We start from the raw sequence: 17,235 nt of genomic DNA, 5'->3' as shown, positions 1-17,235 counted from the left end.
TTTGTAGTAATAAAAGAAATGGTAACATTCTGCCTCCATCATTAGGGTGAATAATGAAATCCTTTTGCAGAAAGGATTGGCACACTAGATAATGCTACGCAGTAGTAGTGAATAAAGAAAGGGGCATAGCTATAGATGCTGAAATGGAAAGATCGCCAAAACAAAATAAGTGTAAAAAGCATAGAATGATATGGTAAGATAATTACAATTATGTGCAAAATGTAAAGGAATAAATGTGTATACATATGCATGCACAGCAATGCATTTTAAAATATGAAGGACACTTCTCAAACTTACCCATGGCTACCATGTGTTTCAACTGAGGATCCATAACTGCAACAATGAGGCTACATCTCTGGCATTAAAAAAAATCTATAATCATTTCACAGCCAGACTATGCTTAAGACTAACTCAGAGCCTCCCCAAATGGGGAAGAAAAATCCCCTTCCACCCGGAAGAGAGGAGCAGCGGGGTCTGGGGTGGCCATCAGCCTGAACCAGCACCCAGGGGTGTGGGGAAACCAGGTTTATCTGAAAAGACACATGGACAAAACCCCAATTTTGTAAAGGCAAAACAGGCGAAACCGTCACAAAGTAAGACTTTTTATAATCAACAATTAAAAGAAAGACAGCAGGTCTCTTGCACGCCCCCATGCCACCCAGCAATCCATTTTTCCAATAGCACCCATTAATTATTTAGAAGTTAAAATACAATGTGTAGAAGAGGGGTGAAGTAGGACACTTAATGAAATCTTTGCAGTTGGAAGAAAATAAAAGTTATTTCTAAACGTGCATTTTTGTAACATATAGACACATTTTCCCATAAGAAACTCCCAGAAAAATTGAAACCACATGTGCAGATGGCCAGGGCGTGCTGTGCATGTTGCTGTGCAAGCAATTCAGCAGGGCTTCTGCAAAACCAGCTTTCTCAGCTCTTGGGTTCTGGGGCTTGTCTCAATAACAAGAAGCCCCTAAATAACAAACAGATCCCAGCAGGGTGAACAACATTGCAGCAGGCGAGCTGTTTCCTTCCCTCCCACCCTGTTCCCTTCGCTCTCCAAAAGTTACAAACTGTGAGTTTCCTTCCTGATAAACCTCAAGGCTTCCGCACTGATTGGTCTCAGTTTTGGAAAGGACGTGACATCAGCAACTGTGCAGTCTTGGGGCTGGGGGGCTGTTGTGGGCTTTGGCCAGCCTCCAGTCAGCTAGGTGGAGCATGCTTGTGTGTGTGTGTGTGTCCGTCCGTGTCTGTCCGTATGTGTGCTTGTCTGTCTGACCACAGGTAGTACTCAGATTACCCTGCCTGTTCTGTTCTCTGCTGCAGACGGCTGTTCTCTACTGTCTGACCAGGACAGTGCAGCTCAGCCAGCCACAGCCCTGGAATTTCCCAGGAGCAGGGGGAGCATGGAATTTGGACTTTTCTGAGCAACTGAAGTGGAGCGTGGAGCTCACTCGACCCAGGAGAGCACCATGGACGGCGAACCACAGGGCAGGAACGGCAGCAAGCCCCTGAGGCCAGGAGACCCTCCTGACACCAGGCTCCTTTCAAACCCGCTGATGGGGGGTGAGTCGAGGGGCTATGGCATCAGAGTGCTGGGGAGGTTGGTTAACGTGCTTAGGAGAGATGAGAGAAGAGGGCTGGGTGATTTCAGTGGCTCCATCTGAGGTGTGTCCATGGGGCAGTTTCTGGACAGATATCCACGGCCTACTGGTATATATCCTTTACAAGGTTGTTCAAAAACGTGTACACCTCTATCTGCAGAGTCCTATAGACCATACAAAGTCAATTATCACTGTTTATTCTCCTGCAAAAACTTCAGCTCCAAAGAATTATTCTGTGTGGGTCAAATGTATCACTTAAGTTACATTGAAGGTTTAAAGGTTACTTATAAATAGGAACGTTTTTACTGCTAAAACATTTATTAAAAGCTCTTAGGTGTTTGGCATTTAGGTGGGGCTGGGTTTATAAATGATGTTCAAACATTGAGCACTGATTGATTCAGTTTAAGTTTAAGGAGTCTTTTTTTTTTTTTTTTTTAACTTTGAAGAAGTGTCTTACCGGTATGATTCTCACCTGTCAGGTGGTGTCTTTGCTAATGTATAGAGTCTCATGCCTCTGGGAAACTGTCATTTTCTGTGAACATTCAGCAGGTGCCTGCTGACTGGAAGGATTCTGAAAAATGGGTGTAGGCATTATAGGAGAGATTATTATATTCGGCACCCTGGTAGGTTACCCATAACACTTGTCGATCATAGGGACAATAAGCAGGGACCCTGCAGTCAGATAGGACTTATTACTTTCCTACTGTACAGGTGCTGAAAGGGGAAAAAACCAGAAGAAATAAAATACAAAATGCCTTCCCTCTGACTAATTGAGCAGACACGACTGCCCATTCATCCGTTTCTCCGATTTTGCTCATAAAATGAGCAGAGCACTCAACAGTGAGTAGGATTTGGACCCACAAAGGCAGAACTGGATTGATCAGATCTATTGAGCACAAACTTGGAGCAGTAAAAAGCCGAGTGGCACCAAAAATCACTTTTAAAAATTAATTTGATAAATACATTTTTAAAACAGAAAACCAATCAATATGGGAAAGAATCAGTAATTTGGTTGACTTCCTCATGATTACTTTACAGTTAAGTATTATGTTTATTTTTATTTCCACATGAGAAAATGGTGCCAGCCACTTTTCACTGTTTAAAGTTTCTAAAGGTCCTAATTCAGCCCTGGTTGGGGCGGGGTGGCTGGAGGGGACGGGCAGGCGTATATATACTCAAAGATATGGCGCTTAGAAAGTGAACACACTGTCACAACTAGAATGCGGAGTGTCTTAGGAAGTCTAGTGAGAACAAGTTTGAAGAGATGGAACCTGATAATGAAGCTTCAAAAGCTAGGTGGAGTTTAGCCTTCATGAGGCAAGGAATTGGGAGCCATTGATGGTTCTGAAGTAGAGACCTGGCAATAATGAAGACTGTAAGTAAATTAATCTGGTAGCACAGTCAGGATGGATTGTGGTGGGATCATGGGAAATTCTTGCACTAATCCATTGATTCTCAAACTTGCATATGCATTAGCATCACCTGGAGGGTTTGATAAAATACAGGTGGCTGGGCCCCACCCCCGTTGCTTCTGATGCTGTAGTAGGTTGGAGTGAGGCCTGGGAATCTGAACTTATAAGAAGCTCCCAGGTGATGCTGATGGTGCTGGTTGGGGACCACACTTTGAGAACCACTGCACTAATCCAAGCGTGAAGCTCACATTTGGATTGAACTTGGAAATGACAGAGAAAGGGAAAATAGGAGTGATAATTTCAAAGGAAAGAGAAATCAGGCTATGTTGCCTGATAAAATATTGGGGCTAGTAGAGAGAAGGCAGCCAAAATTGTAAAGTTTTTGAGCCTAAATTAATGTCAGACAAGAGGGCTAGAAAAGAGAGAAGTTGGGAAGAGGAGCTGGCTTGGGAGCAGAATGGGGAAGGGAGGATAAGGACTTCTATTTTGAACATAAAAGTGCCACTGCTAAATGCACAGCATGAGGATGTGGGACTGAGGCTGGGGAATGAATACAGGTCAGGAATCAGAGACCTTAGAATGTTCTGCAGAGGAGCTGTGCTGAAATCCCCAGAGAGGAGAAATTGTCTGATGGCTGAGAGCTAAGAGCCAAGGATGGAGCCCTGGGCCAGGCCTGCAGTTGAGGAGATAGGACCAGTGAGTTGGACAGAGAAGCAGGAAGAGACTTGAATGCTGTAATTCCACAGGGACTAAGGGAAGAGACGTTTTCAAAGAACTGGAAGTTGCAAGGGTAGATGCCAGGACACCTCTGCTCTCCTACCTCCTTCTTCTCCGCTCCTGACTGGCAAACTCCTACTCACATTCAGCACTCAGCTGAGCCACTGCTCCCACAAAGCCCTTCCAGACTTTCTCCCTCTCCCTACCCAAGTGGAGTCTTTCTCTCCCTACTTTGCATCAGGCCTGCTTCTTGGGCAGAACCTCGATTATAGCTGGATTGCATTTGTTTATGCTTTTGAAGTCTTGACCTTGGTGAAGTGTGGAATGTGAAACACTCGGAATGCTGTTTCCAAATGGCCGTGTCAAGAAACTCAGCTCAGGTGAAGCGTATCCCCTGGCACAGGGCCAGGTCAGAGGGAAAATAGGGCCCGGGTGTGGTTCCTCTTGGGGAACTTTGCTGCTCCCACCTCCACTTGCAGGATTTTCTCTGCCTCCTTCTCTGGAGGAAAGGAGGAAAGGATATGAAGATGGCAGCCAATTCTTTATAGAGATTTGTTTAATGCTTGACTCCTCTGCCCCAGGAGCAGGAAAAGAATGTCTTTTTTTTTTTCCTGAAAATACTTTATGTGTTGAATTGTTTCCCCCCAAAAGATATGTTGAAGCCCTAACCCCCAATACCTCAGGATGTAACCTTAATTTGGAACTAGGATCGTTGCAGATGTAATTAGTTAAGATGAGATCATACTGAAGTAGGGTGGGCCCTAATCCAATGGCTGATGTCTTATAAGAAGAGGAGAGGAGATAGACTGGGAGAATGCCGTGTGATGACGAGGCAGAGATTGGACTGATGTGTCTAACAAGCCAAGAAACAGCAAAGATGGATGGCCACCACCAGAAGCTAGAAGAGGCAAGGAAGGATTCTTCCCTAGAGCCTTTGGAGAGAGCATGGCCCCAACAGCTTCATTTCAGACTTCTGGCCTTCAGAACTATGAGACAATGAATTTTTGTTGTTTTAAGCCACCCAGTTTGTGTACTTTGTTATGGAGGCCCTAGGAAACTAATTCAAATCTACTTATAGAAACTTTGGAAAATACATTGAAGGATAAACTAAACCACCTATAATCCTGCTGAGCAGGTAACCACTGTTCCCATTTTTAGTGTCTATCCTTCAGGTTTTTGCCTGCAGATTCACACCTGTAGAGAGATTTCCTTCCTCACAAAATTAAGCCCACCCTGTAGAGAATATTTGCATTTAAACAGAAGACGGGCAAGAACAGGTGTGGAAAGGAAATAATTTCATTCTCTTATGGTGGGTTTTTAGATATTGGGGCGCTTTGGCAGGGGTGAGTTTTCTGGGGGAAACCTGTCTGATCAGATGGAATGGGTGATGGTGTGAGGTCCCTATGGCGAAGGCAGCCTGAGACAGAGAGAAACAGAGACAGAGAGAGACAGAGACAGAGACAGAGAGAAACAGAGAAAGAAGAGGCTGGGTGATGGAACTAGAGAAAAAATTGCAGTGGACAGTACCGACTTGCCCAAGAGTTGCCTCAGTGGGCCTTTCTATTTCCCTGTTTCTGACTGTGACCCTCTGTTTCTCTTCCTCCTTTTTTTTTGTTTGTCCTGGAATCCAACCAAGGCCCACTATAATTGTAAACACAGCACCCAGATCCTCTCCGGTGTTGGTACACACCACTGAACCTACCCTATCATTTCCTAAAGACTGAAGGCAAATGCTCCTGCCTTCTCAGAGCAACCCAACCTCTCTTTTTCCCCCTTTTCTGACCTTGCAAAATGTTTTCCAGGGTGGATAGATCTGTGCTACTGCTCAGCATTCACTAGGGGCTCTCAGAGCTTCGCTAATAGCTCTTTTCAGAACGTACCAATTAGTGCATTTAAAATTTCTTCTGAAATAATGGAAATTTTAAAAATCATTCGAGAAATTGCGTTAAAAATGAAATGGCAGCCTTCCTAATGTGCTGCAGGGTTTCATGGAGACTCACTTTAAAAGAAAGGTAAGTTTAATGGCACTAATTGGAGAACTTGTGGAGTAGTCTCATTAGGAGAGCTCCCTGCCCCATTTTAACCATGAGCTACACTACTGGATCTGTGGCATCGCCAGTGACTCCATTTGACATCTATTTTTTTGGTAGCGAAACCAATAGACCCTGGCTGAACGAATGTTGGGGAAGAATCCTTAATATATACCAAGGGCTCGGGTGATATGTTGTATACAGATAATGGTCCTTGAGTATCAAAGACTTTGGTGGGGTCAGTGGAAAAGGGGATTGTGACCTTGAGTCTCTCCTTCATCCAGTCTCCTACTGTGAGCATTTCCATGTTCTGGCAGGAATAGTTTCCTTTTCCTGCTTATTCTGCTCTCTCCAGTTGTCAGCAGGAAGGCAGGCAAAGCTGCTTCTGGGTTTAATTGCACATGTGTTGAGCCTGTAGCTCATTGCCTGCTTGGGGTGTGGGCTCTGGAAAACCCTGGAGAAACATCTCCCTGATCCTCCCAGGCGAGATCACTCGAGGTGCACATCTCAGCTATCTCTTCAACGTTTTCAAGAGCTAAAGAGTATCTGTGGACTAATCCGTTTTGCAAATTATGGTGTTTGCTAAACTGTATATGTATGTGTATATATATGTGTGTGTATATATATGTATGTATGTATATACATATCTCCACGCTCTCAGTGCTAGAAAAATGTGAACCTATCTGTTGTCACAATTTTAAGTTTTTACATAATCACTCAATTGTTCAGAGACCTGCTGAGGCTAAAGTCCTTGTATAAATTTGAGATGAATTTTGGCTTTACAAGGACCCAAGTTTTTCTTCTGGGCAGGAGTATAGGCACACTATGCCAAACCATAGTCTGAAATGACTTTAAATTAGAAAGAGATGTCTTACACACTGCTGATGGGAATATAAAGTGGTACAGCTGCTTTGGAAAATAGTCTGGCAGTTCCACCAAAGGCTAAACATTGGGTTACCACATCATATAGCAGTTCCACTCCTAGGTGTATACCCAAGAGAATTGATAACATACATCCACTCAAAAATTTGTACATGAATGTTCATAGCAGCATTATTAATAATAACCAAGAAGTGGTAACAACACAACTGTCCATAAACCGATGAATGAATAAATAAAATGTAGTCTATCTATACAATGGATATTTGGCTACAAAAAGGGATGAAATACTGATACATACTATAATGTGGATGAACCTTGAAACCTGATGCTCAGTGAAAGAAGCCAGTCACAAAGGACCACATATTGTATGATTCCATTTATAGGAAATGTGCAGAGTAGGCAAATCCATAGAGACAGAAAGTAGATCAATGGTTGCCAGGGGCTGGGGGAAGTGGAAATGGGGAGTGACTGCTAATGGGCGAGGGGTTTCTTTTTGGGATGATGAAAATGTTCTAAAATTGATTGTGGTGATGGTTGCACAACTCTGTGAACGTACTGAAAACCATTGAATTGTACACTTTAAATGGGTGAGTTGTATAGTATATGAATTATAATTCAATAAAGCTGTTAAAAGACACATATATAGATAGAGATTGTCAGCCCCCATCACCTGTGTACCAGGACAACACCCTGTGCTTCTCGAAGACGCAGGCTGTCTCTGCTCTGTAAATACATTCTAAAGCAGGGGTACCAAACCTCAGGTAGCCTTTTATTTCCTCTTTGAGAAGTACGTAATTCTATATTTATCCTAAGTAGAAGGAGTAATGGCTCCATGATGAATGACTATAAAGCGCATTTTTGTCTATACTTGAGAATATAATTGCATCGTTTTTATGAAATCTGAACAGAGTTACAATTTAGAGCCCAAATTACCTGCCTGGACTGTTTAGGCTGTCAACTCGGATTATCTGAAGTAGCTTTAAGAAAGGTTGAGGAGTGTGGCAGCTATATTTCTTAGCAGCTGAGCACTTGGAAGGAAAAATGGATTAATCATCACACACATGGTGATCCATTAGGGTACATTTGCAAATCTATTTAAAACTGATTTTTAAAACTCTTCTCAATTTTTGGCTCTTTCTTCTCGCTCAAGATTTTGTGTGGATGGTATCTTGCATTAGCACCAACGAGGTAGAATTAGTTGTCCTTTTAATTCTCATTTGGAGAGAAATCTTTCCATATCTGCAGTCTGGATTGTAGGCTCCAAGCCCTAGAAGCAGCAATATTTTTCCTGAGAGAATTAGGAACCTCAGTTCCCTGAGGTTGTCCTGCTGTGAGGACACTAGTTTTCTACTGAGCCGAAGGTTTTGGAAGTAGGAAAACCATTTCACTTAAGGTGTCTCAAGCACCTTAGTGACCCCAGAAGGAAAGCATTGGATGGGCACTGTGTAGGCAGGCTCATTCGACTTCCTTTTACCTATTAAATGCTTCATGAATCCACCGGGAAGGATGGTGATTTGCTCACTGGGACAGATTTTCTAGGGCATTGACAGCTCCAGGTAGCAGGCAGACCTCAGCCAATGCGTGTTAAATACACAGTGTTCTAGCCTCCTCCTTTAAGGCCTTGCAGTTTGCAGGGCGTTACTAACTAGCCTGGTTCTCCAGGTCTTCTCAGCTTTTAAGAGATACCAGTCCCTTTACAAGGCATGACTGGTATCAGACCATTCTGCCTTGTTTGTGTGTGGCATGTTTACTCAGGCAGGCACAGGTGGAGCTGAAGCAAGCTCAGAGGAGCCTCCTCACGCTCTGACTTCCTGCCTTTGCTTGTTCTAGAAATCAGACGCAGCTTGAGATGAGAAAAATTCAGGTCTACACCTCATTCAGGTTACATCCACACTCAATTAGAAAGAGAGAGGAAAGCATTTAATGTGTTGGGATAGGGTTTACAGGCTTCCTTCCTGAGAATGTGTATTCTTTCCACATGGTTGTAGAACAAATTTGCTATTTTAAATAGCAGTAATCATGGGGTATAATCAAGACTCTCTGTTTAGTGTCAGGACAGGATAATAATAGTAGCTAATAGTATTGAGCCATGGGAAAGTATATTGCTGTCCTCACTTTAAAGAGAAGGAAACTGAAGCTCAGAGCTTGTCCAGGGACCCACAGCTTAGGAGAAGCCAAGCGGGTCTGAATTCAGAGTTTTCTCTTAACCACACTGGCATGCTGCCTTTGGGGGTAAATAATGTCCCTGTTGCAAGGTCAGACTGAATTCTGACTTGTGCTTGATATTGGGACAAGAGGTAATCCATAAATGGATATAGTTCTGTTTTGATTTGATTCCAAACCTAATGGTGTATGTAATTACATGATTACTACCATTAGTATATGGCACTGTTGGCTGAGATGCCAAAGTTTGTATTTCACGCAGGCAACTAGACTGGCAACCACAGTTTAACACACTAATGCTGGTGATTAGTGAAGCTCTCGCTTAACTAAATGGACCATTTGCCTTTGAAACCAGCGTGTAAATGGAAGTACAGTAATCTGTCATTCCAATCCACCTCTTTTGTCCTCATTTGGACACTGGCTGTAGTTCTTTCTTTAGCTATCTAGACGTTTCAAATAATCTGTGTACAAGAAACGTCAATAGCAGGGAGAAATGCTGAAGTCCTGTTGGGAGTTTTGGTTGATTGACTCCAATGTCTCCATCCGATAAGACCCGTTAAGCTCTTATTGATGGGCAAGGATGAGCCTCTGGGCCTAAAGTGCATTAGCAGGCTGTAACCCGTTTCTCCCTTTCCATACAGATTTTGTGTCTGATTGGTCTCCTGTGCATGAAGCTGCCATCCACGGACGTCTGCTCTCTCTGAGGAACCTCATCAGCCAGGTAGGGAGCTTTTTTTTGGGGGGGAAAGATAAATATTAAGCAACATCCAATTGCTCACTACACTGAGAAAAAAATCATAGTCTGATATTAAGATATAAATTTCCTCTTCAGCAAAATGAGGTGAATCTTATCCTATCTAACCATTCCTTTATTTGGAGGCTGGCATAACACTAGAGTTTAGTATAATTTTATGCACGTAGTAGGTACTATGATAAATATCTGTGGAGTGAATAAGGAGCAAATTAGTACATTCAAGTTGCCTTCACTTTATTCAATAGACTGTGTTCTTGAAAATTATCACAAAAACAATGGTTCTCAATTGGGGCAGTTTTGCCCCTTAGGGGACATTTGACAATGTCTGGGGACATTTTTGGTTGTCACAACTGGGAGCAGGAGCGGGGATGGGTGGGTGGTGGTGATACTGGCATCTAGTAAATAGAGAGCAAGGATGTTAACTAAACATCCTACATTGCACAGGACAGCTCTCCACATTAAAAATTTATCCATCCCAAAATGTCAGTGGTGCTGAGGTTGAAAACCCCTGATGTAAAATAAATGCTTGAAAATGTCTTCTTTAACATGTAATCTTATAATTTCAAAGACATTTTCAGTTCTCTTGAATCTCCAGTTGATAGTGGCTCTGCCCAGTTTGATATTAGTTTCTCTGCTCCTCAGGTGTAATTTCAAGTATGCATTAATTTGAGTTTTGCTGGTTTGAAATTAGTGAGAACTTAAGCAAAGGCACTTTTAAGAAAGCAGTTTAAATCACCATTCAAAATTCTAATAAAGTTTTTGTCCAGAGTATTCTGTTCTCTGAAAAGACTATAGATCTTTTAAGTTAGGAACTCTTGGCCCTTTCTGTACCATGGAGCCCTTTGGCAGTCCGGCAAAGTCTGTGGACCCCTTCTCAGACTAATGTTTTAAATGCACAAAACACAATATAGAGGAAACCTATCAAAATATTAAAAAACGAATGTGTGACATAGTAATATATGGACTTCTTTATTCATGCATTAAATAAGAAGATTTAGTGATGATTCTAATGACTACCATAATTCTAAGTAGGATGAACATATATTTTGAGATATTTTAGATATCTGCTACAATTTTAATGCAATAAAAAATTTCCATACTTCCTCTCCATGATAGTCCTGTATACTGCTATTACTACTGTGGTTTGGTGTCTACATTCATGATCGAAGGACATGACAAATTTCAGTTAGTAGCTAGTGAAAATAAATGTGCTTTTTAAAAAAATGCCAATTTCATGGAACTATCTAGACTAAGAAATCCTCCTATAAGAAAATAATTTCTAAAGAAAAATTTCAGACTACCCTAAGCCACTGTCTTAAGCTGTTTTTGGTAGCAGCAGCCTATTATAAATAGAAACATAGTAACACATAACTCTAGCTACAAGAAATTAAGCTGCTTCTCGGATAAAATGAAACATTTACCTTATTTTGATAGGATAAAAAATGATCATTGAAGTTTTTATATATCACAGATTAAATTGGACTGATATTCATTTATGTTCAGTGTTTATATGTTTACTGCATATCAGCCAGAACAATGTCTTTATCTAAGCTCTATCACATTATTTGAGCACATCAATTTTTTGGAAGCTCAATGTCTGCCTTCATAAAATGAGCATTCCAATACCTACTTGTATTAGTCAGATCTTGCTGTGTAAGAATCCACCCAAACTCTGTGGCATAAAACAATAAACATTTATTTCTTGCTAATGAGTCTTTGGGTCAACTGATCTAGGCTGGGCTTGTCTCCAAGCTGTGGGTTGGGTGCAGCTCTGCTGCACATGTCTCCCATTCTTATTTGACTGTGGCTACCTGAGGAATTTTCTTCTCATGGCAAAAGGTGGAGCAGAGTAGGGCAAGCCCAACCATGCAAGAGTATTTCCAATCTGCTTATAGTGCATATGCTAACATCCCATTGGTCAAAGCAAGTCAGATGACCAAGTCCAAAGTCAAGGATCAAAGAAGTAGAGATCATGGCAAGAGTATGAATGTATTACACTGCTATAGGAGAGTAAAGAATTGAGACCAAAAATTCAATCTATTATGTTACCTTATATGGATTTGAGAGAATTAACTGAGGTGACATTATGTAAATTACTTATCTTAGTTGCTGTCCTCACAAATGGTATCTGTTTTTTTATTACAATCTACATAGCACTTCAGATAATCAAATAATACTGAAAAACTGTTGCTAAACTAAACAAACTCATATTTTAGTAAGGGGAATAAGACCAAACCTTCAAGAGAAAAAAATTATAAAAAATAATTCTCATTTGGTCTAAGAAGGGAGAAACCGAATCCATAACTAGTTATTCTTTACCATGGCTTCACATTAAAATAATCCAGGATATTTTTTAAAAACAACAATGCATGGGCCTAACTCCAGATATTCTGATTTAGCCAAGCCTTCCTCATTGGAATTTTTTTTAAAGCTCCTATAGAACCACTATGTTCAGGGATTTTAAATAGGCCATTTTGACAGTGCAGAAGAGAGAGGGAAGGGCATTTGACATGAAAGAAATGGTATGGGGAAAGGAACAAAGAGACTGATAAATTGGATTTCAATAAAATTAAGAACATGTTCATCAAAAGGCAATATTTTAAAGGCAAGGAGGTAAGCCACGGATGAGAAAATATTTGCAATATATGTATCTGACAAAGAACTCGTATTGCTACCCGAAAATCAATGCAAAAAACACAGGCAACCCAACAGAAAAATGAGCAAGAGGCTTGGACTGGAACTTCATAAAAGATGATCTCCAAATGTTCAACAAATGTTTCATACCGTGTTTATTAGTAACTGGGGTAATTCAAATTGCAAATAAGGGATTATGTCACCAGCTTCTCCCATGAGAAGGGTTAAATTTGAAAAGACAGATAATATCAAGTGTTGGCAAAAATGCAGAGTAACTGAGACTCTCATACATTGCTGGTGGGAGTATAAATTTGTACAAACCACTTTGGGAAATTGTTAAGGAATATCTACTAAAGCTAAAACCCTTCAACCCAGCAATTCCATTTCTAGGTTTATATGCAACAGATACGTATACATGTGTTCATCAAAAGACACATACAGGTATATTCATGGAAACCTTATTCATAAAATAAAAAAAGAACCCTTGAAAACAATGTAAATGTCCATCAAAAGTAAGATGGATAGGGCTAGTCCTGGTGGCCTAGTGGTTAAGTTTGGTGTGCTTCACTTTGGTGGCCAGGGTTCGGTTCCCAGGCACAGACCCACACCACTTGTCTGTCAGTGGCCATGCTGTAGCAGCAACTCACATTAAAAAAAAAGAAAAAATAGAGAAAGGTTGGCAACAGATGTTAGCTCAGTGCAAATCTTCCTCAGCAAAAAAAAAGATGGATAAATATATTTTGGTATATTGCTCAATGGAACTCTACACAGCAATGAAAATGGATGAATGAATAAGTCTGAAAAACATAATGTTGAATGAAAGTAGCCAAGAACACACACACATACATACTTTGTAGTTCAATTAATATAATGTTCAAAAGCAGGGAAAACTAATCTATGGTGTTAGAAGTCAGTATCCTAGATGCCTTTGTGGATGAGGGGTGGGTAGTAATTTGGGTGGGATATATGTGGGCTTCTGGTAATGTTTTTTTTCTTGACCTGTATAGTGGTAACACAGACATATTTTCTTTGTGATAATTCACTGAGGTTTACACTTAGGATTTATGGACTTTTCCTTATATATGTTGCACTTCGATAATAATTTATTTTAAAAAAACAATAGCAGTTTGTTAGGTTAGCAGAAAGCAGTTAAGGTACCACTTGACCATAGTGTGACCTTAATTTGGTGGCTCTCAATCTAGACTGTACATTAGCATCCCCTTCGGCTGGGGTCAGGTGGCAGTTCTTAAAAATACTGATGCCTGAATTCAACCTCCTTTGATTATGTTGCAATTGCTCTGGGATGCAGCCTGAGTATCAGGACTTTTTTAAAGCTCCCCAGGTGATTCCAATGACAGCCAAGCCTGAGAATCTTCCCAATATGGTCTCATTGCGTGCAAGTGGTGAAGACTGACTTGTCAGTTCCTTGAATGAAACTCCTTATGCTGCCCCCCCGCAATCCTTAAAGGGCCAAGTCACTATCAGGGTTGAAACTAGGAAAGATCCTGGCATTCTGAAACGTCAGATCTTTAGAATGTGGCAGCTAATTGAAGGCTAAGTGATAAAGAATAAGAAGAAATCTCAGATAATAACTACCTATAAGTTACTGAGTGCGAAGCATTTTGCATGCATCATTTTTCAGTCCTCATAACAACCTTGTAGGGTAGGTACAATTGTCCCCATTTTACAGATGAGGAAACTGAGGCTTAGGGAGATAAGTAACTGTCCCAAGGTCACATTACTTGTTAGGTGGTGGTGCCAGCATTTGAACTCAAGAATCACTCTGCTATCTTCTCTCTGAGGTCTCAACCCTAGGTATGAAACAAGATAGTGGTGCCATTCAGAGAATTAGGGCTGGCAAGACAAGGAGCTCTTTTCAGAGAGAGTTTGGTTGGCAAAGGCTGAATTTATGTTGTTAGCCGGGTCTCTAGGTTGTTCTGTCTTAGCAGGGAATTAGAAACATGTACCATGGGTGGAGCTTTAGATTTCAAAGTAATTTCAAATACACACACACACACACACACACACACACACACACGCAGACATGTATGTATATACAGTATGTAGAGAGGATTGAGAGAAAAGAAAAGGATTTGAGGGCAAATCCTTGAGGAAATGCTTGCATTAGGAGATGTAAGGAGGAAAAGGACAGAGTCTGTGAAAGAGACAAAAAATGGCAATCAGAGGTCAGAGATAATTCTGGGTGGAGCTCTGTTTTAGAAGCCAGAGGAGAGGTTTCATGAGGTCAGGATGAATATGTAACAAATTCAGAGGTGGAAGGAGGTGGAGGACAGAGCAATGTCTATTAGATTCAATATGGAGGAAGTCCCTGGTGATCTTTAAAAGCAGTTTCAGCAGGGTTGTGTTGGTAGAAGATGAAAGAAGGGGTAAAAGTAGAGACAATGGGGATAGACTATTTTTGAAAAAAGAAGGGGGGACAGTAAAGGGAGGAAGGGCATTGGATGGTAGCTTGGCAGAGGGTCAGGATTGAGGGATGGAAAGACTTTGAATGCAAAAGGAAAGTGTTCTGAAGAGGAGATGGCTGGGAGTCGCATGTGAGAATGTGGATGAAAGAAAGTCATCGGGGTGGCAGAGGGACCTGGTGAGGTCATGGGCTATTGGAGTGAGCTCATATATTTCTTCCGCAAAGAAAGGAGCAGAGGAAGAAAAGAAGACTGGAGAAATGCAGAGAGATTTTAGGAGTGGGGAGAAGGAGTGAAGCTCGCATCAAGTGGCTTTGATCTCCTTAGTAAACTAAGAAGGGAATCATGTGATGAGTGTGAGATGGGCAGTCATGGTCTTCCTTTCTGCTGAGTGTAGAGAAGGAAGTGTAACTGTGGATAGGACAAAGGAACTAACCTTGTAGTCAGTTGGTTCAGCCTGGGTGGACGTATGATTTGGGCTGGGACAGAAAGTTGTCGTGTATTGAGCACTCTGTCATTCATGAGTGTTCTGATATAGCACAGCCCCAAGGACCCACCAAAAAGAGCTTCTGACTATATCCTGAGATTATGGGACAATGGATAATAGAAAAATTAAAGATAAGCCATTCAGTCCATTTTTTTTTTAACTTAGAACCCACTGTGGACTGGATCCTGTGTGAAGTAATGGGTTAAAAATTACCTTACAATAGTATATAATTTAGACAAATAATTCCGACAAATCATCACAGTTCATTTAAAGTAGAACTGTAGCTCAATGATGAACTGAAAATACAGTCCTAAATTTGCAAAATGAATCTGAGTTTAAGGGAGTTTCTTTGTAATGTGAATATGTAATGTGTGGTGAAAACTTTTTGTATTGTGAATAATTTCTTTTCTCATTTTCATTTACCTGGATTTATGAACAAACACCTAAATCATGGTTTAGAAATGGCAGTTGTAACTAGAGGAGTACATTTATAATAACAGAATACCTGATAAATAATTCCTTTAAAGGACAATCTTCTTTCAGCTCATGATCTTTTGCACAGAGAAAAATGCAGTTAACATTTTGCTGTGAATTTCTTCTGTACTCTAGCAGTGTGAGTGGGAAAGATTGGATAAATATAGAATGTTGAGAGGGAAAAGAAGGATTTGAGAACAAATATTTGAGGGGATGCCTCCAATAAAATAATAATGACAATAGTAAAATAAATAGCAGATGCCACACTGTAAAGTTCATGGGCAGTACTTGTGAATGGATAAATGCAATAACTCAAATTCTTCTTAAGTCAGGGGGTCAGTAAGCATTTATTGAGTATTCATTGGGTACAGATGGGATTTGAGGTTATGAAGGAAGGGAAGATGTAGTCAGTCCCTTCCCTCCTTGCAAACAGCAGAGCTGGGATGACAAAATACTGTAAATGACATTGGAATGTTAAATTTACAATCGGGTTATTTCGAGCCTCCCAGAACCCCTTCCCAGGCCCACCCCCCAAAAAGGCTCTGGATTTGAGATCCTATAGACTCAGGTGCCTGCTCAGAATGACTGGATATCTCAAAATATGTGAGCTTGCCTATCAGAGAGTAAAAGCCAGAAGGACAGGATGATTAGGGGCTGACTTGTGAATGCCCACAAAAGAAGAAGAATGTGTGTTAGGAATGATGGTGAGTGAGCCAATTTATTAGAATGATTTTAGGCAAATTTTACCTATTCTGGGAAGAAAAGGTACAATATATTACTGAGTCATTAATTAAACTAACCATGCTCTTAATTGACATGCCCCAAGAAGAACTTTTATTGTACCCAGTTTCCCCTGTTAGGGATAACGTGGATCAGGGGGTCAGGGTCTGTGGAGCCTCTTCTGGAGTCCTTTTGATGTTCTGCTTGACTTGGGCTCATGATCCATCTCTCAGAGAGCACATTTTCCCAGAAGTCTATAAACCCCAGGGCCTTGCAGATACTTTCTTGCCTCTTTAGACCTAGAATACCTAGAATGAGAATGTAATTGCCCCTCTGCCTTGGGACTTTCTGCTTCTCTGTCTGTGGAGGATTGCCTAATGCTTTGGCCCCATATTAGTCACCTCTTGCTGTATAACAAATTATCCCAAAATGTAAAAAACATGTATTAGCTCACAGTGTCTGTGGGTCAGGAATTTAGACACAGTTTAACTGGGTCAGAGACTCTTATGAATCTGTAATCAAGGTGTGAGCTGGAGCTGCAGGCATCTTGAGGCTTGATTAAGGGTTGACTTGAATCCAGACTCACATGGCTGTTGGCAAGATTCTGTTCCTTCTGGGTGGTTGGACTGAGGGCCTCAGTTCCTGGCTAGCTGTTGGCTGTAGACTGCCCTCAGTTCCTTATCATGGACCTCATTAGAACAAGTAAGCCAACAAGTGAGAGGACAAGAGAGTGAGAGCAAGATGAAAGTCAGTCTTGTGTGTATATACCTAAGAGTCAAATTGCTGGGTCATAGGTATGTGTACTATCAGCTCTAATAGACAATGACAAACTGTATTCCTGAGTGGTTGTTTCATATTACACTCCCACCAGCAGTATGAAGTTTCCTTTTTTTGTTTTCTTACATCATTGTCAATACCTTCGTGTACTGTCAGATTTT

General features: G+C 41.1%; 1 protein-coding gene across 2 annotated transcripts in view; it reads left to right on the top strand.

The window, feature by feature from the left end:
- Positions 1-1,245: 1,245 nt before the first annotated feature.
- ASB9 (ankyrin repeat and SOCS box containing 9) overlaps positions 1,246-17,235 on the top strand; it is a 39,391-nt gene continuing 23,401 nt past the window's right edge. For both annotated transcript variants that reach the window (XM_058535467.1, XM_058535468.1), the window contains exons 1-2: positions 1,246-1,563; positions 9,447-9,526. In XM_058535467.1, coding sequence (XP_058391450.1) covers positions 1,470-1,563; positions 9,447-9,526 — 174 coding nt within the window. In that variant the 5' untranslated portion in view covers positions 1,246-1,469. The remainder of the gene's footprint in view (positions 1,564-9,446; positions 9,527-17,235) is intronic.

The sequence above is a fragment of the Diceros bicornis genome, chromosome X (assembly GCF_020826845.1).
Source record: "Diceros bicornis minor isolate mBicDic1 chromosome X, mDicBic1.mat.cur, whole genome shotgun sequence".
NCBI lineage: Eukaryota > Metazoa > Chordata > Mammalia > Perissodactyla > Rhinocerotidae > Diceros > Diceros bicornis.
Note: the sequence above shows the minus strand (reverse complement) of the source record. Positions and strands in the feature narration are given on the sequence as shown.